General features: G+C 34.0%; 1 protein-coding gene and 1 long non-coding RNA gene across 8 annotated transcripts; both read left to right on the plus strand.

The window, feature by feature from the left end:
* On the plus strand, positions 1 to 10,500 carry LOC145589906 (uncharacterized). The gene is made up of 13 exons (XM_081646612.1): positions 1 to 86; positions 751 to 819; positions 1,619 to 1,685; positions 2,444 to 2,679; positions 3,177 to 3,287; positions 4,889 to 4,958; positions 5,053 to 5,201; positions 5,350 to 5,553; positions 6,243 to 6,350; positions 6,451 to 6,507; positions 6,589 to 6,650; positions 6,811 to 6,892; positions 9,044 to 10,500. Exons 3-13 carry the CDS (start codon positions 1,628 to 1,630, stop codon positions 9,434 to 9,436), a joined length of 1,530 nt encoding a protein of 509 aa, XP_081502738.1. The 5' UTR covers positions 1 to 86; positions 751 to 819; positions 1,619 to 1,627; the 3' UTR covers positions 9,437 to 10,500.
* A 4,102-nt stretch (positions 10,501 to 14,602) lies between these two features.
* On the plus strand, positions 14,603 to 23,094 carry LOC145589907 (uncharacterized). 7 transcript variants are annotated; one of them, XR_014101837.1, is made up of 12 exons: positions 14,605 to 14,866; positions 15,423 to 15,513; positions 15,934 to 15,975; positions 16,097 to 16,193; positions 17,330 to 17,397; positions 17,838 to 17,895; positions 19,340 to 19,414; positions 19,527 to 19,696; positions 20,272 to 20,431; positions 20,563 to 20,726; positions 20,816 to 21,000; positions 22,187 to 23,094. It is a non-coding gene; the product is annotated as an uncharacterized LOC145589907 (long non-coding RNA). The 7 variants fall into 7 exon arrangements; XR_014101839.1 differs by having other exon boundaries at positions 14,606 to 14,866; positions 22,300 to 23,094; XR_014101835.1 differs by having other exon boundaries at positions 14,603 to 14,866; positions 16,097 to 16,171; positions 20,816 to 23,094.
* The last annotated feature ends 4,572 nt before the right edge of the window (positions 23,095 to 27,666 follow it).

Here is a 27,666-nt window from a genome sequence, read left to right on the forward strand (position 1 = left end):
AGGGTGGGCTTGTCGAGGGACGGCGGGAAGCGGTGGTGTGGCGCGGTGCTGTGCGGAGTCTTTAATTCGATCGAAAATAATATCAGGTCAATCAATCTTAGGAACATTCACTTTTGATTTGATTGCATCATGTTATGTTTTGTATTTTTTTTTTTTTTTTTTTCCCTTTTTTAGTTAGACATTTAGAAATTAGGGTTTCCATGAATGAAAATAAGAAAAACAGGTTCATCCTTCATATTTTCCAAATTCATATAATTTATTATTATATATAATCATATTGTTGCTTTGTTGATGAATTTATTTCGACTAACAAAACTGATTCATATAATCATATTGAAGATTAATTTCGAATTCGACTTTGTTTGTTTGCCTGTATGTTTTGCTAGGTCTAGTTTGCTACTCTCCAGAGTTCCTTAACACAACTTAATTATCATCCATAGCTGAAAGTAGTATCCTACAAACTTTATTGTTGTCGCTTTGTTGATAAATTTCGACTAACTGATTCATATTATTGCTTGATAAAGTGTTTATTTTCTGATATTTGGGAGTTTTTATGACATGGGTATGAATGATATTGTGTTTTTTGATCTGGATCTTGTTTATTTTCTGATATTTGGTAGTTTTCATGACGTGGGTATGAATTATTCTATGTTTTTTGATTTGAGTCATGTTTATCCTTGAATTTTGGGAGTTTTTATGGTTTAGCTATGAATTTATTTGTGATTTTTTGTTTGGGCATGCCCCTGCCAGTTCTTTCTCCTCCAAGTTGTCACTGCTGCTCTATTTAACCAGTCCGTTTCAACCTTTACTGCTGCCAAGGTACATTACTTGTATCCTTGTTTGATTGTATTGTATGATATTGAGCTGATATTGTTTGGTACTTTGTCTAACTATCCGTGTTTAATACACTTTTGCGGTTCATCTGTTAAACTTGTTAATCTGGCTATGGCTGTGTTTTTCTGGTGTCACTCTTATTGCAATACCGCAAACGGAGTCCTTTTATATCTGTTGGTGATGATTTATACTCCCTAGTTTCTGATTTTTGGTAGATTGTTTTACTTATATCTTCTCTGTTTAATTTAATGAGTTTAGATTTACATAATTGGATAGATCTCTACCTGTATTTTTTTTGGTTTGGGGTTTAAGGTTGTTGAATCTATTGGTTTTACGTAATATATGAGTGTAAATGAGAAGTGCAATAGAATTAAGTCTTACATTGCAATGGCGCATATGGTGTCCCTTTTATCAGAGTGTCAATGAGAAGTGCAATAGAATAGTTTGTTTTATTTTTTATTATATCTTCTCTATAATTGAATGAGTTTAGATTTACATAATTAGGGAAATCTCTACACATGTTTTGTTTGGATTTGATTCGTTTGAATTATCTTTTTATTTTTTGTGGCAAATGTAAACTATAGAGGTTTGTATTTGTTGTTTAGTGTTTGGTTATTTCGAATCTGCTGGCTTGTTAAGAAATTAGAGGATTCTACATGCATTTTTGAAGGGCAACTAGTATATTCGTGGAAGGCGAGAAGTTTGAAAGTGAGAGAACAGTGTTTTAACATTGTACTGATTTTTTTTTTTTGCTAACATAATTTGTTTTAATTGGTTTTTCTAGAATTAAAAGATGAAGGGAGAAGATGCTGCCTTCTCTACTTCCATTAGCACTTGGCCATCATTTGGAGGTATCTTTTGTTCTTTGTGTATCAACGTTGGATGCCTGTCACTTTAATTATATTCGAATTCATGTTCTTAGAGAACATTCAATAATAACTGCAATAAGAGGAAATATTTTTTTGTTTTGTTTTGTTTTTGTTTTTCTCTCAAATGTGTGTGCTCTGAATTTTTTTTCTGAAATCTGGAATTTTGAAACATCATTGTTGTATTTGATATGTCAGAGCATGAAAAGATGGCCATATATGACTCTGTGTATTCTTGTCCAACATGTACGCGTGCCTATCTTCTGTATTCTGATTTGAAATCTTATTTTCATTTCTCATTCTCTTTCTCTGTTTGCTTTGTCTTTCTAATTTATTAACAGAAAAAATGTGTGGTTGTTGAGGGGATGCTTTAGCTTATTTGTATTGTTAATAATATTATATCGTGTTTAATCGTAGATGTTGACTGATTTTCTTCTAATAAGCTAATGTATATGTGAAGATTATGATGAGAAGGTTGTGGGTCTTTTTTTTTTTTTTTTTTTTTGAAGTGGCATAAGTGCTCGCTGTGGTGGTGTGGTCACTTTAGGAAATGTTTCAGTTTTTTCGTAGTTTCTCTACACAGCTAACTGCTTCCAACTTTACGTTGTCTTACTATATTGACATTTCTATTCTGAGCTGAACTGATTGTATCTTTTCATCCTTATCCATTTTTCTCTCTCTTGCTGATGAAATTTTAGTCTATCTTTTCAAATTTGTTTATATATTGTTACCTGAATTTGCAGGGTCATCAGGGCAATTGGATGTTAAGACTCATCCACTCCCATCCTTAAAAGATCCCCCTCTGCCAAAGAATTGCAATTTTTTCCAACTGGATGCATTTCTTGGTACCAGGGTGAAAACACAGATTAAGGTTAACAGTTTTGAGTGCACTTCTTGTTTACACAAGATTCTAAGCACTTATGTCACCGAAAAGTTGAAACAGCGTATTACTGACATTTGTGTTGACATTATGCCAAAGGTAATTACTTGATGTGGTTCAAAGTGACTATAATTAGCTCATGTGGTATTTGGATTATATCATTTTTTCCTTATCATATATTAGGTAATTTTTAGTTTTTTATTCACTTTCCTGTAGTGCCATATGTATAAGTGTGTTGTTGCTTATCTTTTATCAAACATTACGTTTGTTGCTTTTGCTTGAGATTGCTTAAGGTTTTCTAGTTAAACCAAACTATTTGGATTGAGATTTTTAAATTCTTATAAAGTTTTGAGATTCACTTGTTTTTCCTTCATTATTCTATTAATTCTATCATTCGACATTCTCACCAATTCACAAACAAAATTAATTTTTGTCCCTGTGCCCTAATCTGACTCTCACATAACATATTGAACAAACTTGCTGCCACTTGAATTACTTTCATTGTGATACAGTAAGAATTACGTATCATTACTATTATCTCCTTTTGCCTTTTTGTTATTTTTTTATAACATTAAATATTAATATGTTTAATATAGGATATGCCCAAGAGGTGTGATGCTGTCATTGATGTGGGCTATGCTGATATGTTGCTTAAAATTTCTGACAAATCTAATTCGAAGCTTACAATTTCTGGACATTTTGAGAAGGTTTGTTTTTCGGCATGTTCACAATATAATATATTATTGCTTTATTTTGCTTTTAGAAATTATAAGTTTTGGTTACATCTTAATAATCCCAAGTTTAGAGATAGTCTTCTCATATTGATCACAACTCATAGATCGCCAAAAGGTTATATACGCACATGTCATGATTTTGGAGAGAAGTTTGATGATGATAGGCAACAATCTTCTTCCCCTCCCCTTTTTTCCCTTCTGGACTATCTAAGCCATTTTATTGCCACCATCCCAACTGGCTGTTCCATTGCTACTAGCAAAATATACTTCCTCCATTTTTTTTTATTTGCATCGTTTTCCTTTTTAGGAAGTTACAAATTACTTGCATCATTTTTCTTGGCAATTACTTCTCTCCTATCACATGGGTACCATTATTTCTTTCTCTCTATCTCTATCCTCTCCTTAATTCTTGCAATGCAACTATAAAAAAATGGAGGAAGTATGTATATATAATGGGGCATCAAAATGCTGCCTAATCTTTAATGGGATTAAAACGGAGTTTTGCTTTATTTTAACTCTAATATGAACTAGAGACATAATAATACATGATTTTCAACAATATAGAAATTTAAATAAAAATTGTCTAACACTAATTAGCAGTGCCCTACTTCCTTAATGTTGCTGCCAGACTTTTGGAAAAGCAAAGAAAACATAAGTGAAATGGGCACTATGTTCCTACTTAAACCCCTTCCTTTTCCTTTAAATGGTAGTGTTTCCTCTCCCTAAAATCATCTCAACTAACAGCATTATGATCTACAATTCCACATCACGACCCATGATTCTTTTGGACTTAAAACAATATATTTATTTAAGCTCAGTTTGATTTTCATGATTATGGAAGTGAGAAACAATGAAACAAAGTTTCATTACCATTGGGTTGTTTTGTTGAGGTTGTATTGGAGAAGGTGGGTTGATGTAAATTTTATCTTTATTGAATTGAAGGTTGTTATCATGCTTGGGCAATAAGACAACAATCTTCAAGGCTGAAGATGTGAGGGTGTTGGATAGGGTAGGCATTCATGGATGTTGTGGTCAGGTTGCACGTGTCATCATTGCAGTGGGTTTTGAATGTTGATTTTGTTTGATGGGTGAGGTTAAGGAGGAAAGAGGAAATTAAAGATGGCAAGAATGCATTTAAACTTGGGACTGATAATTTAGAAATAATGAACATATGGTATTAAGATGGGAAACACCCCAACTTGGGATTTATGATGCCAATTTTTTCTATCTTAGAAAATTTTATACTTCCTCCGTAACGAAATACATGTTACACTTTAATAAAATATGTCTCATATATATTATGAAAGTGTAACATGTATTTTATTACGGAGGAAGTATAAGGTTTTAGAAAAATTTCTCTTATCTATTTTATTATTAATTTTATAGTTATTTTTTTTCTTTAACATTTATGTTCTCTTTGCATCTTCTTTTTAGCCCTCTTCATAGTACCTTCTCAAACTTTTTTGTGGTTTTTTTTGGTTTGCCATGCTTTCTCTTGTCCTATCCTTTACTTTCACTTCTTGTTCTACTTTCAACCTCATTCTTCTCAAACTTTGTTTTTGTTGTTGTGGCAGGTGAAGAAATCTTTAAAGCTTCAAGGAATGTTCATTTACCTTACAGTGAATGCTATAAGTGATATTATAGGTATGAAGTACTTTAATGTCAACTTTATTCCTTTTGATATGTTATTAATAAATATATTACTAAGATATCGTTTTCTAATTCATTGTTTTCATAGTTCATCTTTTCAAATGTTTTGATCTTGGATGGAAGCTGAGTATAAATGGCCCAATGAAAGATTTTAATGATGAATCCAAAACAGTTTCAATCATTGTTGTGGAGAGATGTCCTTTCCAAAAGGAAGAGATATGTCTAGTTGGTTTCAAGGTATTTTGAATCATGAGTTTTATCTAATTTATTTAAAGCTTGCTAGATTTTTTTGTTTTTGTTTATATGCTTCTACCTTTTATTCTAATGTGTTTTTCATGCTTTAATTAATGATTCTTGTTTTGCACTTCATATGTTTTACGTTTAGGAAGAGACAGATCTTATAGCTGGGGTGAAACAAACGATCGCTGACCGTCAGCAGTCAATTTCAAAGGTATCCGGATCCTTGGATGAGATTGAGAATCTTAAAGAAAGGCCTCTTTATCAGGTTGCTACAGAACATCATCATGTAACAGTGGTACAAAGACAGATTGGTCATCTTGAAAAATTTGATATCATTGTAGTACCAGAGGTGAGGATGAGGATTATCTATGTCTAATCTCTTTATTCAATATTATAAAATTGAGATTGTTGCACCTTGCATGACACATGTCTCAATTAACTTATTATACGGGTTACCATAGATTGCCTACATGTTAGGGACCATTTTAAGCGGATAAAGTATAAAGGTTGGTTTATATAAAATGAAAAATTAAACTCAGACTGTTTTGAGAAGATGAGTAAAAGGTGGAATTATTATCATAATTTTTTCCCGATAACAACAACATGATATGTAGTGACAACAAGGCAAGGCAGAGAAACACAAGTGATACATATTGTAAAAAAGGGCTACATTCAAAGATGAAATTAAAAATAGAATTTTTAGTCAGGATGCACCTTTTATGTCCACTTTTTTCTGAAAATGCCTTTTATGTCATTTTTTTTGCAAAAAGTACCTTTAATGACCATGTTGTTTAAAAAAACTCACCTTTATCAACAAAGTTGTGTTTTTTGAACAATAAAGTATGCAAACATTGTTACCTTTATCTTTCAATTTTATCTTAGTTGAAAGTATATTATTAGCTGCTTTTGTGTTATATGGCTTATAAAGTTTTGACCTGCGTATTATAAGTTATTAATATTGTACTAAATTATCACTATTGGTTTTGTTTTGGAAACCAAATTCTAATTATGACGCTTAACTTGTAAATACTTATTCAGGAATACCAACACAAAATTATAGAGGACTACTTAGTTAAAGAAGCTAATCATCGCTGTTTTAGGCTTCTTTTTGAGATCGTGGATGCATCAGTTGATAACATTGTTATAGTAAGTGTCTTGAAATTTTTTTTAATCGAATTTTTCATCTTAATTTTTACATCATATCTTCTGTTCTCTTACATGTAATAATCTTTTTGTTCTCTTACAGGTAATGTCCTGGGGAGACAATTTTCGATTTGGTTTAGATGGCTCTGACACAACTGTTGTAAGTTGTGTTCAAAATTTCATTTTAAAATTGTATTTTTTTAAGTTATCAGATTAACTAAAATTGGTGTTGCACAATCAGGAGACTTTAAAGGATACTTTGGGGAAGACATTAGGTTTTTCAGCTGGAGTGAAATGTAATATGTATGTGCCATGTGTTTTAGCATTTATAATTTGACATATCATAATCTTATCATTATCATTATGATTATGATGATTATTATGATTATGATTATGATCATGATCATAATTATTCTACACCATCATCTAACATATTGTATTTTGTAATTGAAATATGAAATAGGGTACATGATTGGACTTTGGAATTTTCTTCAAGACTGGAGAAGGCCTCTTATCTACCTACAAATGCATTGCCCGAGCCTACGGTAATTAAACCTAGGGAACTTTCTAATGGTGTACCTGTTATTTAACGAATTCTCAATGGTGTATCTAAATTTTTTTAAATCTCAAAAATATATCTAAACTAGTGTTTGCTTAAAACTGTTAAATATTAACCTTAACCCCCTCTCTTCTCTCTCCATCGCCAATCACCACCCTAGCACCACCAGCTATCACCTAAACCACTAGCTGCCATCGCATACACCCCAGAACTAATCGGTCAACACACAACCGCCTTCCACCTCCACTATCCCAATCCCTGTCTCCTTTGAACTCCCCACGTAAACCACCAAAAAAGATCCCTTAATTGTTCGAAAGTGGGTGGGGGTGGATGGAAGGAGGTGGCTGGTATGGCTCGAAAAGGGGTAGTGTTTCGTGGGTGGTTTGGGGTTTTGTGGGTAATGTCGGTTTGTGGTGGGTGGTTTCGGTGGGTTTCATGGGCTGTCGGGTGTTTGAGGGTGGTTCAAGGGGTAGTGGGCAGTTTCGTGGGTTGTTGTTAGGGTTTGAGGGGGTGGTGGCTGTTTTCGTGGGTTGTTTTTGGGGTTTGAGGGTGGTTCGACGGTATTGGGTGGGTTCAGGGAGTTTTGCCGGCGTCGTTAGGTGGAATTGGGGTGGAGGCCGATGGTATTGGGTGCAGTGTTTGAAAAGGCGCGCTTGAGGCGCACCTAGGCGCTAAGGCTCAAGGCGCACGGGGGTAAGCGCTTAATTGAGTCTAGGCGAGGCATTTGTGGTAAGGCGCGCCTAGGCATTGAGGCGCAAGGTGTTGAGATATTGTGCTTCTTTAAATTTTTCTGTTGAAAATTGTGTATGCTTGTATTATTATAATATTATATGTTACTATGTTATTACACTTCCCTTAACAATCAGAAAGTGGGCCAAAGCCCAATTTGAAGATTATGAGAGCTGACAAGTCTAGAAGGGTGGAGATGAAAGGTTAAAAAAAAGAGAGAGAAAAGGAGAAGACACGTACACCCAGCAAGCCCTAGCTTGAAAATGGAACATTGAAGAAAGTAGCAGTATCACGTTGAAGCAGGAAGAAGAAAGAAGAAGAAAGCAAAAAGGTACTCTCTTTATGTGCTATCTTTTCTCCATCTTTTTTTACTTACTTTCATCTCTTTCTCTCTCATCTTCTTTTTCTTTTTACTGATCTTCAACTGCTCTTATATAGAGGAGGAAGTTTTCAACTTTTTTATTTTCTTAATCATTATTTATCTCTTCCATGGACCACTTATTTATTGCTTTCCAATTTCCACCATTAAATATCACATGCCCACCATTATTTTATTGACAAAACAGCCACTAACTTATAAAAATATTTTTAAATAATAATAAATGTATATAATAATAATAATAATAATTATAAAACATACATTTTCTTCCCTTTAATATGTGTTGTCCTCTTCTTCTGTTAGGATTTCATTGATTTAGTTAGAGCAAGAGATGCACAGGCTAGGAGGAAGAAGACGATGAAGGCTATCAATCACTTGATGGAGATGACATGGAGGAAGACATTGCACAAGAAGAAGACTATATATAATGCCAATCTTCCATATCCTTTTCATATTAATGCTAACTATGTTGATATGTAGTATCTTTTGCTGCTTAAAATGATTAAACATGATCTAAAATGATAATATTTAGAACCTTTGTTAAATTATTATGTGTTATGATGGTTTATTTTAGTGGGTTATGTATGCATATGAGTGAAAAAAGGCTTAATTATGTGAAAGTGCGCCTCACTTCGATAAGGCGCGCGCCTAACGCCTGCTCTTTGCGCCTAGGCTCCAAGACCCCTAGCGCCTCAGTGCGCCTTGCGCCTTTTCATACACTGATTGGGTGGTGGTAGGCGGTGCTGGGTGGAAGTGGGGGTTTTTATTTTTCTTTATGGGTTAAATTTAATGGAAAATTTTGTTATCTAACAGAATATTCCATCCATAAAACTACATTTGGGAAGCCATTGAGATTAAAAAAAGTTTATGTACACTATTGAGGATTCTCAAAAGCACGGATCCACCATTGGGAATTTGAAAAATCTCAAAGTACAAACAAATAATGACTTTGAAAAATCATTTTCATTGGCAATTCATAACATTGTTTCTATGCTTGTTATATGTTAGTTTTTGATTTATGATTTCCAGGTGGAAAAAACTAAGAAGCGAAAAGATAAGAAGATGAAGAGACCTGCTTCTAAAGCACAAAATGTGGGTGCTAAATCTCCAGTACATAAAGCTAACATAGAAGATTTGGGAGAAGAGGAAGTGGAAGTAGCAGAAGTGGTGGAAAAAGTGCAAGTAGCAGATGATATGGAAGTTGACGAAGTGAACGAAGATGAAGTAAAAGTAAAAGAACTTCAAGAAGATGAAAAGCCTAGACCAACTGTGTTAACGATGAAAGAAGAGCTCGTAAGTCTCAAATATGATTTTACACTGAAAGATTGGCTGGAAAGGAAAGAAAAAGTAGACCTTCATCTTTGGTCTGCTTTATATGATGTTTGGAATCAAGAAGATTCGAAAAAAAAAAAATGGAGTTGATTGCATGGACAATTGGGATAGTAGGCGCTTAGATGATAATCCAAGGTTGATCATAAGGAGCATCTTAAAAGCGGTTGTTGATTTTCACGCTGCTGATGAATTTCATGGTTATTTACATAACACCGAGAACTTTCTTTTTAAAAAAAGAGAGTATCATTTGATGTCGGATAAATATGTGGTTGATGTGGATTGCATTTTGACTTTTAGAAACACGAACCCAGCTGAGGATGAAGCTAAAGTTTTGAAAGAAAAGTCAGCCAAACTTGATATGTTGAGATTGGATGGGATTATTTTCAATAAAATTTTGGGTGGGGTTAAGTTGCCTGATGGTTTGCTGCATTTAAGGAAGACAATGGAAACGGAAAATGGTTTTGTGATTAAAAATCACCCTAGCCTTTGGGACTGGTCTGCACGATTTGGTTTTTACGAGCTGGTGTATAAGGAGTGGGTTCAAGGATCAACACCTCTATCTAATGATGGGTTTGTCCCTTTTATGGGTGAGTCTGCACCTGAAAGGAATTCTTTGGATTCGGAAATTCATGATAATTTCTTATATCTTGTCGAAGTTAAACAAGATTTTGCAAAGCGTATACCAGAAAACACTCCTCTTTCAAGAGTTTATCACACTGGTGGTAGCGTAGGACACTTCTACAACTCTGTTGGCACTGATGATGCTCCAAATTGGTATCAAAAACATTTTCTCGAATATGTGAGATTGGTGCATGCACAGTTCAAGGATAGGAGTCAAAGAACCGGAGATCCTTTTATTCAAAAGGCTGACAGTGAAGATTATTTGAATCGTCAGTATATTGAACTTGCTACCAGTCAGTTGGTTCCTTGCTATTTGGAAGATTTTTTTGTTAAATTGTGCAAAGAAGGTTATGTGTTAGGTGGAACTTTAATATAGGTCTAAGGTAGATTGTTTGTAAGTGACTGTTCCTGTTGGTTGTGGCTGCTGTACTTTGATATTAATGTTGATATTGGCATTAGCCATGAATAGATTCATAACATTTTTTCCTTTTGTGACAATGTATGTTGATATATGCCTAATATTTTTATCTGGATTTCTAAGAACTTTTGATATTCTTAATTGTGAAACAAAGCTTTGAGAGTTCTGGATATAATCTTCAGGCAGCATGTTGCATTGCTAAACAGTAAAGACTTATCATTTTTATTAAGATGTTATTTCACTTGAAATTCTGGACGCTGAATACTTGTTTTCTAAAAATAATTAAGATAATTATGTTGTAGAAGAATTAAGATGCATTTTAGAATGATAGATCAGTTTAGAAAGAAAGATGAGAGTTCGGAGTGTTTTTTTTGGACACAATATTGAATTCTTGCTACTTCAGAATGTATTCGGCTTCCTGGGACTTCAGTATTGCAATTTCTCAGTATGTTAATGGCCCCTGACCCTTGTTGATGAAGTGGTTCTTGTTGAGGCTGAACTGAGCAAGGCATGTTGCAGAGAGGAAGCGCTGAAAGTGCTTGAGTTGGTAACTCAGCTTGTTTTTAATTCAATGCATTTGCTATTATCTTTGATCTTTATGCAGCATGGATAAGAGGAAGTATTTTGTTTGGGTCTTAGACATTAACCAAAGTTTAACTGATCCAGTGACTGATTTAATGTTCTTGTCACAGCTTGGAAAGCGTATTGATAACTTGGTACTGCCACTTGAGCTGCTACAACAGCTGAAGTTGTCAGACTTTACTGATCAGCATTCAGCAAGAGTATGACTCATGGCAAAAACAAAATTGGACGATTGTTGAAGCTGATCTTAAAGCTGAAGTTGCTGCCCAACTTTCAAAAGTTTCTTCGTGGAGCTTTGGAGAGACCAGTATAATAACGAATCAATGCAAGTTCTTCGTAGTGCTGTAGTGGCTTTGGCTTGCAGAGCAGCTGATGGATTGTCTGATTCTTGTCATTGGGCTGATGGGTTCCCTCTCTGTATCAACAGTTATTGAAGAGGTTGATGAACTTATGGACCAAGAAAACTTGGCCTATTCTTGGCATTATCCAGTTGTTGCATAACCTCTGTTTTACATGGGTTCTTTGTAATCGTTTTGTTGCAACTGGTCAAGTTGAACTTGGAACTCCTAACTGCAGATGGTCATCTAAAAGAAGTAGCAAGGGATGCAAAGACAACGAGGGATACAGTATACTCTAAGTTTCTGAGTGCTATCTTGGGATGGGTAGAAAGAAGGCTGCTTGCATATCATGACACTTTTGATACAGAAAACGTCCGGGTCGAAATATGGCTTTCAAATTAAAAAAGGGGTTTGTATCTCAAAAAAAGGGTCCGTTGAGCGCCGGACGTGAGAGTTTCTTCTCATCCAGCTCCTCGCGAATGAAAAAATAAATTGCCTAATATAGTTTCTATCGGGATATCAGCAGCACTCCTACTAATGGTGAGCCTCTTAGGCCACACTCTCGGCTCCAGGGAGTTTGCCAATGCCTTTTGGATAGCCCACACTCTCAGCTCCAGGGAGTGTGCCAATGCCTTTTGGATATTCCCCTGTCCAAATTCCAGGAATGGATAATAAGGATAACCCATGACTTATGGTAATGAGTTCATAAGCCCTCCCTTCTCCTTATGGTGGCAGATCCATATCAGCTTCAGGTAAATTTGTAAATGCTCCCATATTCTGAGTATTATTCATCTTTAACCATATGAAAATTAGCCTTCACTATGTGTTGTATGCATATCATTGTATGTTATTTGATTGGATTTTTCTTATTTCCCTTATATATGGTTTCCATGCTATGATTTATAAGATAACTTTGTAAGGCTATGTTGTTGTATAGGTGGTTATTTTCAGCTGATGGTTGGAACATAAATAATTATCATTTTATTAAACATGAGGAACGTATGTTATTGGCTGACTGGCTATAGATCATGTTTAAAGGTCATTTTGAAGAGAAAAAACACGGAGGTTCCTAAATGCCTAAATAGAACAGTGGCTTTTCCTCTGTGTGGTTTATAGGTGTGATTATGAGCTAATAGCAACCAAAGCTATCTAGCTCAGCCTAGATGAGCACTTAGTTACAAGACTTTTATGGATATTATTGAACAAAGAGAAGCCTGCAAAATGTTCATTAGCAGTAGTGAATGAGTGAAACTAGATAACTGCATAGTGAGTTATGACTTACTATATGCTTAGAACGGGGACATCAGGGTAATATTCATAAAGGGGTTGCAAATGGGATGGTTGCGAGGTGATCATAAGTATTTGGTGGAAGAGAGAGGAGGAAGAGAAGGTAATAGATTACTACCTAATGAGGGTAATAATTGTCAACCCTTCCTGTCTGGTAATATATTAACTATCTTGTACCTTTGTTTCTCCTCATTCCAAACATGGCCCTTAAAAATCATTTGGTGAGAGATAATAAATCACAGTAATGTTAATGAGGCTGTATGTAATTTTAAGAGAAGCGTCATGTTCATAACCATGGTAATGCTTGTTTACCTACAAGCTTCTCGTCATCAAAGATCACTACCGCTTAATATTAGATATGATGGTAATGGACATTTATTTAGGAAAACACATGGTTAAGAATAAAGTTATATTATAAATTGACGTGGGGAATTTCCTAATGAACTTCAGTGTAATTTATTACCTCCATACTTGTTATTAGATGGAGTATCAATATAGATTCTACAAAACATTATGAGGATCACAAACTCTTTGCATAGATTGAGTTTTTAGCAACTGTTTTGCTTTATTTATATGGTTTTTTTTTTTTTTTTTTTTTTTTTGGGTCCTGGTAATTTGAATAAGATTTAAAGGTTTTGAGGAGTGTTTTTTCTGGTTTTATTTGGGGGTTTTCTGGGTTTTAAAAGCCATGAAGAAGGGCTGATTTAGAGAGGATTTTAAAGGGTTCTTTTCCATTGAATAAACACTCGTGGTACCAATGTTTCCAATTTAAGATGAGTGATTTGGTTTGTAGTTCCTATATGTTTATGTTTGATCATAAGATGTCATTATAAAAGCATTTTGAAGGCGTGTTCATTTACACTTAATTCAATGAACTTCCACATTAATACTATAATTCGTCTCACTTGATTAAAAGCATATTATTTTGCATGTCCTATGAAAAAAGGGCTTGTTCTTTGTTTAGTGAAGGAGTTATTCAGGCCTTATTTGGTTTAGCAGGGTACTTTGGACAATGTATGACAGATATATTTAAACTGAGTATATAAATTATAAATAAGCAAACTCATTAGGTTTGTTTAGAATGAAGCGACATTTTCTAACTAGACTATATAATATATGCAACATTTTTGTTTTTTGTTTCTTTTCCTTTTTTAGAGGGTATTTGTGTGGTTTGCCATTTAAATTATAAATAAGCAAACACATTAGGCTTGTTTAGAACATCATCAAGAATTACATCATACTACAGTTAGGGTAGGTTAGATTTCTCCGCTTATGCAAGTAGTTTCCTTAGCACAGGAATGCCTAAAGATTATATACGCCTATTGGTAACTTTAGACAGCTTTATTTTACAAAATTGATAAAAGTGAATGCAGTAACTTCATTGTTCTTCTGTTTCATCTTTTTCAAGGCCATTTAAAAAAATAAAAAAAATAAATAGAAATTTGTTGACATAGATAATGGATGTAATGTATGGCCTAAATTTGGGTAATTTTGAAAAGAACCCATGATAATGGATGTAATGTGTGTCTTCGTTTACCAAGGAAGCTGTTATTATTGCTCTACGTTGTATCCAAGAACATAAAGAAATGCAAGATAGGTTATCATGATGGTAAGGATTGTATCAGATGCTTGGATTGTGTTAATACCATTGAATTAATTTAAATGAATTTCCATTGAATGGATTATAATTTAAATGATCAAAGTTGTCAAGGCTAGGAAAATTTAGTCTGTATAACCTAGTGATTTAAGACATTTAATACAGGGTATGTCATTTTATAACCTTTTGAATTTCTTAAGAGGTTTAGTGAGTAATTTTGCAAGTTTGCTGTTGACATTAATTGTTTGTGTCACGTAATATTATTATATTATGTGGATGCCCATTATACCCCCCATATTTTTTCTAGAAAACCCTATCATTGTATCTGTACATTATAAAAGTGAACAAGGGTGGATACACTGTTCATATGAACAGTAACTTCCACTTCCGGTTTTGCCCTTCGGTTCTTTGCTTATTTACGTTCTGTGCCACTTCTTTCTCAGTTATGTTTTGCTGTCCTCTTCCCTCCTCCACTCATTTTCTTCGATAGTTTCGCTGTCAATAGTTTCCCTCTCATCATGGTCGAAATTCTTGGAGATCGCCTTGGAGACATGCTACCTATTCCGCCCCGCAGGGCCGTCGTCGGTTAGTCTCGTTCTCTTTCAGTCTGTTTCTCTCTTCGTGGTCAGATCTGAACTGTGTCGTCCCTGTTTTGTTTTCCGGCAGGTCATCCGAAGGTTGCTTTTTACTCTCTTATCATCTTTTTGTTATTGGGTCTTCGTTTTATTATTGTTATTTCTTTTTGCTATTGTTGGGTTTACTTTTGCCTTTTCTCGGGTTCTAGATCTCGTCGTCTTCTATCTGCAGATTTGTTGTTCTCGAGAAGCTTTCTTGTACAACTTCTGCTGCATTGGATTAAAAGTTTTGTGTTCCTTTCTTAATTATTTTCTTAAGTTTGAATGATCTTCTGCTTTTTAATTTTTTCTCAATTCTTCCTTTAAGCTTTAATTGAGTTGGTTTAGTGTGGTGTTAGATCTGGATGATTTGGTTTGGGAGTTTTTGATTTTTTTCTTGGTTTAGGGTTCACATTCAGCGGCTGGGGTTTTGAAGTGGTTTGGGTTTGATCATCCTCGCCTGGTCATGCGATTGTTTGTTTAGTTGTTAACTTGTCTTGGGGAAAAATCTATCGTACTGTTATAGATTTTACACTGTCAACATGCGATTGTTTGTTTAGTTGTTTCAGGATCTCTTCTTTGTGTTTTCATGTTTTCTGGGTTCTTTTTGTTTTTCCAGGGTGAAAATATTGGGCATGATGGTCGGGATTGGATTGATGGCTTGTTGGCTTCGCACGGTGTAACATCGAACGAGAAACTGTGCTTCAAAGGTTCCTCTTTCATCGACTTGTTCTGTTCCTTTCATTTTTTTCTTGTCCATGACTGTATTCGTTGGGCCAGGGCAAATCATCGTATTTGTTATAAATTTTATTTTTAAACTTTCAAAAGTTGCGATCAGTTTTTTGTGGGTAGATGTGCTTTGATCCATAGGTAGGTTTTGGTGGCAAAATTTGTTGATGATTGTGTGCAGCCCTTGAGCCAGTTTTTTGTGCCGAGCACCTAAGCACAGTGTGCTTTGGCACTTTCACACTTTCACCCTAGACACTTTCATACTCTTCAATGATAGATCCTGCATCTTAGGATGCCTACTATGTATTCTCCTTTAAAAGAGGCATTCAACTTTTCCTCACTTTTGTCAACTAACCTATTGTCTTGTTACTGATATGGTGTTGATTATCATTTGTAATCAGGTTGTGTGAAAGTGGAGAGTTGCTCGATTGAATGCTACCCAAGTAAGCAATATTCTACTATGCTCCCAAATCATGAATTTACTTGATGTGACGATGTGTATCTGACTATTATTGTTGCTCATGTATGTGTTCCATTTTTATTTTCTTATGTTATTCAAATTAGAAAGGATAGCCGATATACAGAGAAAGACGCAGTGTTGGAGCTGCCAACACCTCTCAAATCAACCTTCAATTGCAGGCACTACTCATATTTTGTATTGGTAATTTGTTTTGGTTTCATTTCTGTATGTCTTAATGTTAATTTTTGTTAAATTGTCTTAGAATATCTTCGAATTGTCAAGCTGTTTAGTCTCTTTGTTTTGATCATTTTTGTCATCTTTCTTATAGTTTTTACTTGTTAATATTGTTATTATTCTTTTTGCATCAATAAGTTGCAAATTCACGTTCCACAATATTGCGTTGTCCCTCCGAGTTATTTTCTTTCTTTAATTTGTTTATTATATGTTGGTGTGTGTGAGTTAGAAACTTGATTGACTGGATCTGCAATCTTGAGTCAAAGCCATGTCATGTTAACAATGAATAATTCCATAGTGTTCTTGATTGTGGTCTTTCTACTTTTTTTGTACACTTCCTTGTTCGGTTTGTTTGACCTTCATGTTCGTTTGCTCGATTTTCTTGTTTTAGGGTTTTTATATTGTTGCTTAATGGGGTAAGGGTCGTGAATTTGCAAACAAAATCAATTTTTAGGTTCAGGTAATCTGTCATTTAAATCTCTCATTTAAATCTCTCAAGTATACTAAGTTATATCACTCAGATCTTTAGTTCTATAAAAATAGTAAAATTGTGTATTACTTGTAACAATGATGATTAACTTATTTCGCTCTCTTTAATTTTAGAGTTTTGGTGTTCTTGCTTTGTAATTTTAACTTCACTTGATAAAAGGTTTAGAATTTAGAATGGCAGTATATTGGATTTTATTTTTGCTTTACCTACATTTATCTACTCCGATTTGGTTATGTGCTTATTCTTTGGTATATTCGTAATGAAGTACTATGTTAATAATTATTATTGATAGTTTGAGATAGAATGAATAACTTTAGATGTAATATTATACCGAATGCCTTGACTATATGGAATAATGGATGTTTTGTAGATTTAGTAAAAGTTCAAACTTAATAAAAGATTCTGGAGCCGCATTATAAATTTTGATAATGAAATTAATGCTTCTTTGTTATTTCCATTCTTCACATTTTTTCAGCAACAACTCCATTCTTGCTGTGATTCTTTTTATTATATGTACATTGACTTAAAGTTTTTGTTCTTAGTTCTACACCTGTTAAAGAGCTTTGATGATCCTTATATCTAAGGACTAATTGCTGTTTGGTTGATGATTAAGATCTGCATCCGAGGATAAGGAGCTGGAGCTGGAGTTGCTTTTCTTTGGGCTGTCCATTTAAGCAGAAGGTAATGACTGCATGGTGCTCTTGTTGCTGGTATAGATATGAATGCTGCATTAACATTGTAACTTTTGTTGCTGGTATAGATATAATACCCACTTAATAATAACTCTTGATTATGCTCTTATGCGCAGCAATCTGCAAAGATTTCATTTGATTACTTGTGGAGAGTTTCATCAGAAAGTCCTTTCTGATATGTTTCTTGTGTTTGGTTTTATGTTGCTCTTGGTTTTGGTAGGCTGGTGTTTCCTTTTTTTTTTTGTTGGGGGGGGGGGGGGGGGGGGGGTGGGGGGTGGGGTGGGGGGTGGGTTTGTTCCTTTTTAGTGTTCACTTGATGGGTGCCTCAATACTGTTCTTTTTCTTTTTCCGTTTCATATGTGTATTTGTTTGTTCTTTGGTCAGTAGCTGATCTGCTTTCTTGTAAATGGTGGTCTGCATTTCTTTCAGCTTTGGTGTCCCGTTCGGTTCTTTCTGGCTTCTCCTTTTGCTCCTGCTTTTTCAAATGGTTAGCAGACTCTTTTGTTTCTGTTTCTGTTTCTGTTTTTTTTTTTTTTTTTTTTTTTTTTTTTTTTTTTTTTTTTTGCTTTTGTTCCGCTGCGAGGTGGGTAGTGCGTCTCTGGTTGGTTTAGAAGGCCCTGCTTTCTTTGTCTGCTGGGGATTGGTTTTTGGTCCATGTATTCTGTGTTCTTTCTCTTGTTCTGTGTTGTTGAGTTGTTGTGAGGTGTCTGTCTGAGTTTTAGTTGCATGGCTTTGTGTGGTTTTGGCTTCACTTGGAATCTGTTTTCTTGTTGGCCTTTGTTTTTCTTTTTTTTTTTCTTGGAAAATGTTATGTTTTAGTGTTCGCTTGATGGTTGCCTCACACCGTTGTTTTTTCTTTTTCCGTTTCATATGTGTATATGTTTGTGCTTCGGTCGGTTTACCACTTTCGCTTACTTTTCTCACTTTCCCTTACTTTTATCCCATTTACCTCTCTCCAATCTATTTTTGCGTTTTGACCCCACTCCCGTTATACAAGTAATACATTATTCCTGTTCTTTCCCAAAAAGTATATGTGCAGATCATTAGAATACGGAGGGAGTATCTAATAACTCAAAATAGCTTAGGAGGGTTGGGCTACCATGAGCCCAAACAAAGGTCGTTATGTTGGTTGGAGCTGTTTAAGTTGTTGACTGTTTTTGAGTGGCTGGTCATTAAGGTTGATTTAGTTATTATTTTCTAATTGTATCTGGGTTTTAGACGTTTAAGGCTTTGTATAATTGGTTTTAGTTGAATTTTTTATGTTCCTGGTTGTTCGTTGTGCTCTGGAACATTGATTATCCTTGCTGTTTGATAGTTTCACCTTAGAAAGCTGTGTTTGATGGTGAATTGCTTTTATGTCAAAGGTGTTTATTTGAGACATTGCAAAAATTGACACTTAAAGGAACTAGGTAAAATTTGTCCATTGAAATAATGTATATTGATAAATCTGAAGAAACTTGAAGATGCATTTGTCTTACGAAATTATCAATGGTTTCGTAGACTACCTATCCTAGGCCGAGGTGTTTTATTAGGAACTCTGCAAGGTTCTTTGAGGATCAGTGAACTCTTTAGTTTTATACTTCTATTATATGTTGAGAAAACTACCTATTCTTAATATGCCATGCTTGCTAGCATTTTATACACAGAAAATAATTCTATATAATAATAGGATATGGCCAAGATGTTAAGTGTATAATATAATTTATGAATGACAAAGATCCAAGTGTATTTCAGTATTGTCTTGCTAGAATGATTTTATAGTCATTGATTGGAATATGAAAATGAATTTTTTTTTTTCATATGTTGATGTGTAGGAAAGTTATTGCCTTAATTGATTGATTGTGGGAGCTGGGATCTATGAGCTCTATCCATTCTCAAAAGTTTAGGATTTGTTAGTAAGCTTATCTTCTGTTTTTTAATTATTTGAATAGGTACCTGTCAAGGCGCTTGTTATCGGTGGCAATTGTAGAGTGGAGGATTGGGGCTTGAAGACCCATCATGGACATGTGAGCCTTTTGTTATGCTGGTTGTCGTAGTTTTACATATATGTTTATCTATTAAAGTAATTGACTTTATTTTTGTTTTGCAATTTTTATACTGCAAATTTTCGGTATTTAGGTCGAAAGGTGGAAAGTTTGTTCGGAGAATTGAGGATACTGATATGTAGAGGTCTACTAAGGAATCTGAGGAGGCTGTGCTGTGTTGCGTGATCTTTCTTGGCCTGGTCTTGATTGGGATGAAGGCACTTCACTTCTTTGCTACATTTCCATTGAAATTCTTGCGAAAGAGTGAGTTGATATTGCTAATTTATGTTTAGAATTTGCTTATATTGTCTGATTATTGATTTTGTTGCACCATAGCTCGCAATTGTATGCAAAAACTTGATATTTTGCACAAATGTATCCATATGAAAATCATTAGCCTATGTAGTGTTTAATGAATTTGGTTAATTAAGCTACTGCAAGATTTCATATAGTACCAAGCTTGTTCTTGTTGATTAATCAAACTTAATTCCTATTGCTTCCTAAAATTTAAGTGACCGATTTAATGTAAAATATATGATGATTTTCATGGTAGTAAGTGTATAATACAGTAAAACTCAAAAAAAGAAAAAAAAAAAAAAAGGATAGCCTATCCAAACTATCAAGATTTTATTTGTTATTTGTCACTATACCTATTATAAACATCTGTACTTGATGCCTTCCTTCATTTTTCATCCTATATGATCTGATTTTAAATGTAATAGGGCTTTGAAAATCTTACTAAGTTTATCTTCTGGGGCTGAGCAGTCATATTGTAGCACTAAAAGTTTTATTGAAGAGCTAGCTGAAATAGCTTGGTTTCATGTTTAATTTTGTGGCAGGTGCACTGTATTGGATTTACTGTCACCAAATTTTACCAGTGGAGTCAAACTTTGCTGTCGCGGGTGCAAGCCTTCTGCCGGAGTTCTTTCCAGTTACATTGAATGCTCAAGTTCGCCAGATCACTCTTTAAAAACAAGTCACTTGAGCTCGTGTAACTTGGTATACTTTGCCTAGCTTCTTACCTTATTAGCAGCAGTAGTTTCTCTATTCCTGTAGAACACAAGTCCATAATTATGAAACGTTACCTGTGATCAGAAAATCTGTTGACTTATTGCTTACATTCTATGCAGGATCAAGGGACTTGATCGATGAAGAAGGATTCCGCAGTGCATTATATATAATTGACATTGGACAAAACGATTTTGTAAAGGCTCTTCGTGCATCAAACTTAACTTATGGTCCTGTTGCTCGAAAGATTCCATCCCTTCTCGAAGAAATCAGATTAGCTGTGCAGGTAAGCCGTCAACACTCTAACTGTTAATTAGTTTTGCTATTCTGGGGACTATTTTGATGCTCATTTTAAAGGTGATTGATGTGATACAGACAAACTACCATATATGGTGGGAGAAAATCCTGGATCCACAACGTAAGGCCCTTTGGCTGCTTACCTGTAGAACATGCTCTGCATCGTCGTAAAGGCACTGATCTTGATCGAATTGGATGTTTTCGTGTGCATAAGCAATGATCGTGTTGTCTGCCATTTCTATCATGAGAATTGGCATTGTAAGGTAATTTATTTCTCTCTCATGATTTGTCCTTTTGATTTTTAATTTTTGAATTTTTGATTGCATTGTTGCTGTTTTTGGATATTATTTTCCTAATCAATTTGTCAAGGAATTAAGTTTGTGCAACTACTTTTAGCTGAATTATTTTAGTTAGGCGAAGAACTTAACATAGATATTCCTGGAGGAAAATTGGTGAAATTTACACTATATGCTGCTTTGATTACGTCGTTGCTGTTTCTAGCTCTTTTTAGTATGCAACTAATTGAGCTCAATTATTTGATTTAGCCGAATAATTGAAATAAAGGGTTGCGAGATGAAAGTCGTTGAAATTTACACTAAATGATGCGTTTAATATGTGCTAATTTTTACATGGGAATTTAGCAAGGAATTTTTTTCCTTATCTCTGATAGTTTTGAAATGTAAATTTAGATTTTTCAAAACCAGGATCCTGAGGTAGAAGGAACAGGATTTAAACTGGTGTCGATTTGCTATATTAATATTAATTTAGTAAAAAACGAGCTTATTAGTTTAGACTTTAGAGTATAGTGAAATAAGAATTATTTGATTCGCATCTTTGATTTGATCTCTTGCAACTTTTGCCAAATCACTTTAAAGGACCTTAAATACAGCTTATTATTCTTGCTATCTTTCTGGATCAGAATAATACTAGAAGTGACTTATATTAAATAGACGATGATGCTATGGGCGCTGTCCACTCGCGAGAGGGGAGGAGGGGGGGGGGGGGGGAGGGTGGTTAGGGAAGCTGAGCAGAATTAGTGTTATTCTTTTGATATGCAAAGGCTTCCCTGATATCGTGTTCTAATCTTGAAAATCTGTTGTAAAGATTTGTGCAATAGATGTTGAAATTGGGTGAGTCTGTTCTCCTTTTTGCTTCAGTTATCACTTCTCTTTTCTTTGGCAATACTCCAGTGTGTCTACCTTTTTCTATTGTCTTGTTATTGGCATGGTTATTGGTTTGGATGTTGTAGCTCAAGTGACGTGTTTTATCTTGTGATTTGAATTGAAGTGACTTTGGAATAAGGGTTGCTCTCTTGTAACTTTTCTAAGCTACAAAACTTAGCTGTTAGCCTGTAAGTCTGTTTCCTTTCAAATTGCATGACAGTGCTAGCTAGAAATTTATCAATATAGGGGCCCTTTTTAAGTCTTCAAAAGTTTTGTATTGACACAGTGTTATAGGACATGCAAGACCTTAAGATTTGCAATGCTTGATGAAGTTGCACCTGGGTGTCTACACTTGGTGGATCAACATCTGATTTGAATCTGTACATGCTTGTCATTTAGGTTGATAGTTTAGCTGCATGCATGGAAATTGTAGTGTTAATTTGGAGGGTATGAAGCAGAACAACCTTGAGATATAAGTGGATGCTCTCTCAAACCTTGGATATTCTGCGTTATCTCTTAGTCATTTTTTAAGTTTATTTAAAGCTTCATTGCATGGAAGACAGGTAGACAATTTGTTCATGAATTCAGATTTCTATCAATGGTTGTGCGATGTGTACATCTTTGTCAATTGCTCCTCTCAAATCTAAGATCGGTGTACGACGATGCTGTCATAATCTATGTTGAAAAATATGGTATAATTATCCTTTAATTGAAAGCTTGCTGTGCTCTTTTTAAGTACAAAAGTATACTATTAGCGCACACAAAATCATCAAATTGTTAAAGAATCAATTTGGAGCCTGTTGTGGTCATGGGGCTCCATACTTCTATGACAAAAACGCGACAAGTGGGCAACCAGGCTCAAGCATCTGCAGCAATGTGTCACAGTCTATATATTGGGATGAAGTTCATTGTACCGAAGCTGCTAATCATGTTGTAGCAACAAAGATAATTTCAGGACATTATTCTACTCTGAGTCAAGCTTGAGCAGTTCTGGAATTTGCACTAATCTATAATTGGGAGCTTGTCACATGCTGATCAAATTAAGGTTAATATCACTAGAGTGAGTCACAGTTGCTTGATTGTATTACTAGAACATATCAATGATTACTTGATCAGTAAACATAATGTACTTTCTTTGTTACAAAGCTGTACTTAATCTAAACAATCAACTTCATATGCAGTTCCCATTGCTTTCACGATTTTTTATTTATTTAAATAACCATTGCATTTGCAAAATTATTATAATAAGAGTCTGCTTTTATTAATTAAAGTTACATAAAATGACTAAATAGAATATTTTAACATATTTGAATTATTAAATAGGTAATATGAAATCCCTAACAAGGTTGGTAGAAGGGATTTGGATCCAAAAGAAAGGAAATTGAAAGAATGTTTGGTTCGAAATTAAAAAAAAAAAAAATTAAATGAAAGGAAGTGGAAGGAAGGAGTCTTCTTTACTTTCTCATTTTAAAGAATTAAAAAAAAATTTAAGGTCCTATTCCTATTTGAATAAGTTTTAGTAAAATAAGTTCAGTATCGTTAAGTTCAATCCTTGAGACATTTGTTAAGATTTTAACCTAAATAAGTTTAGTTAAGTAAAAATGAGTTCAGTTTAGAAAAAAATTAATAAGTTCAGCTTTAAAAACGTAAGTTTAGCAAAAATTAGTTGATGTGAATAAAGCAATGTTTGAAAATGTATTTGAATGGATATGAAAGTACTAAAATATAAGGTACAAGTAATTGCTATCATAGTTTACTCCGTTATTTAATAGTTGCAACAAATGAGAATATTTTTTTTTTGAAATATAATGGCTACCCAACTATTGTAGTTGGGTAACAAATGAGAATATTTGTGAGAGATAAAAAATTTATTTAAAATGTTGCTCTTAATTTGAGACGTGTTTGCATGGAGAAAGATGCAAGACAGGGTGAGGTGGGGTACATATGTATCATGCATGACGTGTGCTTATCGTCACGAGCTCCTTTCTAATAATTTATATTTTTAACATAAATTGACCCTTTATTACAAGTTTTTGAAAACGGTGAAAGTACAACTTTTATTGATTAAAGACTCACATCCATGGTCTTAATTTTTCATTTTACATTGACTATATATATGGCCCTCTGATGCACGGAAACTCTTTTGAGGGTTTGCATTTCCTGTTTCCAACACCTTTTCGTTTCAGACATTTGTGGAAACTTTTCCGAAGCTCTAATTTATATTTAAGAATGTTTCATTGGTTTGAAAAAAATATTTCTAACAAAATTATTAATTCTTACTCTTTAAACTCACTTACTCTTTCAAGAGAGCTTCAATTTACATAACTCTATTTTCATTTACTATTCTTCCTCTTATAAAAACATGTGATTTCTCTATAATCTATTTTATGTATATTAAGTATCTCATGTTTCCCTTCGTTCTTTAATTTTAAAAACTACGTTTCCCCATTTCTACATTTCCGCGTTTCAGTTTCTCGTTTCCGTTTTCGTGCAACCTAGCTATGGTCCTATGGAGAAAGAAAGTTTGGGCCCCAATTATTAGCACATACTCCGTAGATTATAAGCACACTTGCTTCTTGGGCTTAAACCAGGCCTTTTAATATTAATAGTTATTGAGCCCTACACCCTAGTGTAGGGTCTTCTACCTACACCCCTCATGCAAAACGGTTCTGTATTACTATTAGTCTTCCTTCCACCAACTCCTTACATCCCATATACTACCTACTTGCTACAGTAACAATCTATACCCCACTAACTACATTAAAAAAAAAAAAAAAAAAAAAAAAAAAAAAAAAAAAAAAACGATCCACCATTCAAATTCTCTCTCTTCATCTTTTCATTTTATTTCCCCATTTTCTCTCTCATCAAAATCTTATATTTGCAAATAAATTTCAATAAAAAGTTACAGTTCTCTGCAATAATCAAGCACAATGTCTAATATATGAGAAAATTTTGCACTTCGTTAAAAAAATTACCAAAACAAAGTCGAAAATCGAAATTGTAAGTGTTTTTGTTGATTTTTGAAACGAAAACACAAGTATAATATAGATTTGTAAATTTGTGGTATGTTATTAGTTTATAAAATTGTTGGACACAAAAAATTAAAAAAAAAGGTTAAATTTTCGCAATTTTCTTGATAATTTAATCTATTTCATATGAATATAGATTTGTAAATTTAGTTCGTAGCGGAAAGTTCTATTTTATGGATGTTCATTTTCAATTTGGTAAATGTTCATTTATATATCAGTACGATGTTATTCACATGTTAATAGATTATTAATATAATTAATGTTCATTTATATATTCATATTTCTATATGTTCATTTGCATAGTTTTAAATATTTTTATAATTGACATATCTTAATTTTTTTTTTTATGTTATTGACTTTTAGATACATAGTGCTTATTTTTCAAAAATATCCTTTGAAAGTTGTTTGTTTTATTGATCAAATAATTAAACTGTAACATGTTATCCGCAATAGGTTAATTTTAATGCTCCATAATTGAATGTTCATTTATAAAATAATAAATGTTCATTTACAATTAATAAAAACAAATGTTCATTTACAACCATTAAAAAATGTTAAAAATGTTCATTTTAAAAATATTATATGTTTAATTATAAAAGTTTGCCAACAATTTCCCCTGTTCGATTTTCTACCCCGCTACGCCATCCCAAATTAGCTTAAGCCGTCGTTCCTCCGTGACAAACGATCCATGGTGGTGGTGATGGGATATAATATCAACTCCTATATTTTCCCGCCGCTACTCCATATAATGGAAGATACATCTACCACCACCATAACCATGACTACGGTCATAACCACAATTGTTGCCCAGGAGCACACAATTGCTACACTACAAGAAAATTGTCTTTTCGTAACGATTATTTTGTAGTGATTGTATATTCGCTACAATATGCAAGTATGTTTGTGAAATAATTAAGGAAATCGTATCATTTTACAATCGCCATGGTTTTCCCATATAAAATCGATACGGAAAATATAATAATACATATCCACACTATTTTTGCACATTTATATAATTTTGGGAAATCGTATCATTTACAATCGCCACTAAATCCCAAAAATCGATACGAAAAACCTTTTCTACACTAGATATATAAATATTGTTTGACAAAGAATACATAAAATATATCATAGCTTATTGGTGAAACATTTAGTATAAGAGTTTGAGGTTGCATGTTCGAATCTTGTAAAGATTAATAATCACCACGATTGGATGTAGTTTTTCGTATCGATTATTGAGGCCAACCCCAGCGATATTGAAAACCACTACTAAAAGGTTAAGGCAACGGCGGATATTGTATCGAATGACCATTTGTTGGGAAAGCTTTTTGTTGCAATTACAATCGATACTAAAGGTTAAAATAATCGCTACGAAAAGGTTATTTTCTTGTAGTGCTACTGCCATTAAATTTAATTTCAAAGATCCGAGATTCCTTATCGGAATCGAGTGTTTATAAGTGATTAGTCTTGTGATTTAATCGGATTATATAAAACGGTGGTTATACGAACGAGGCGAGGTTTATAATGTCGTCAGGGAAGGAGATAATGGCGGTGAGATTGTTGAAAATGGATTTCTCTAGAGTTAATATAGATGGATATTGTATATAATTTGGAGGTAAGATGCGGTGAATCGGTGATAGCTGCTATAATTTGGGATGGGAGAGGGGAAGGATGGGAGGAGATGTATGTAGTGGGGAGAGGTGTAGGATAATGCAGTGGGGAGGGGTGTAGGGAGTTCTACCTACACTAGGATGTAGGTAAAAATTTGTATTGTCTCTGGTCTCCCCTAAAGCTTCCGCAAACGCACTCCTCCTTTTCTTCTTCTTTACCCCCAATCCATACCCAGATGATGACCCACCTCCACCATTGCTCCCCGAATACCCATCAAATTCATTCGCAGGAGACCCAAATTCACGAATTCAATCCAAACCTAGGGTTAGGGTTATAAATTTCCTGAAATCCTCCATAATTCTTCCTAGATTTCGAATTGGAATTGGGATTCTCAACTATTCGAATCTTCAACGCAGTGAATGCCAAAATCAAACAAATTACCAGTTTGGTCACTTGGGGCAATACATTACTTCGGTGGTTTCGCAAAGATTGCTGGGTGGTGTGACGGTTGTTACCGGCAACCAATACCACAGCTTAAACAACGTTTTTATCTTTTGCTTTTTCGAAACATCTTCAATATCTTTTATTTTTAATATTTGACAAAATAAAAACTTCATCTTTGCCTTTTTATATTTTTTTTAATTCTTAACATAACTGGAAATTCTATTATTTTCGGAAATTTTCTTTGTTGGGTTTTGTTTGATGGGGAAGGAGATCGGAAATTTTAATATATATTTTTGAAGAATAATTAAATTTCAAAGATTTTTCATATTTTTTTGAAATTAATTCCAAGGGCAAATAGGTAAATACAGTTTTGGATAAAATGCCCTAAACCCTAACCCTAAACCCTTAAACCTTTACCCTAAACCCTTAACCCTTAACCCTTAACCCTAACCCTAAACCCTTAACCCTATACCGTAAACCCTAAACCTTAAACTCTAAACCCTAACCCTTAACCCTAAATCCTAAATACACGAACCTTTAAACCTAAACCCTAAAGCCCTAAACACCCTAACGTTCTCCTAAACGCTAAACTTTAATTCTAAACCCTAACTATAAACCATAAACCCTTAATAAGTAACCCTAACCCTAAACCGCATATAATATTATACTTTATGTGATTCTA

This window comes from Chenopodium album, chromosome 17 (genome assembly GCF_948465745.1).
Source record: "Chenopodium album chromosome 17, dcCheAlbu1.1, whole genome shotgun sequence".
NCBI lineage: Eukaryota > Viridiplantae > Streptophyta > Magnoliopsida > Caryophyllales > Amaranthaceae > Chenopodium > Chenopodium album.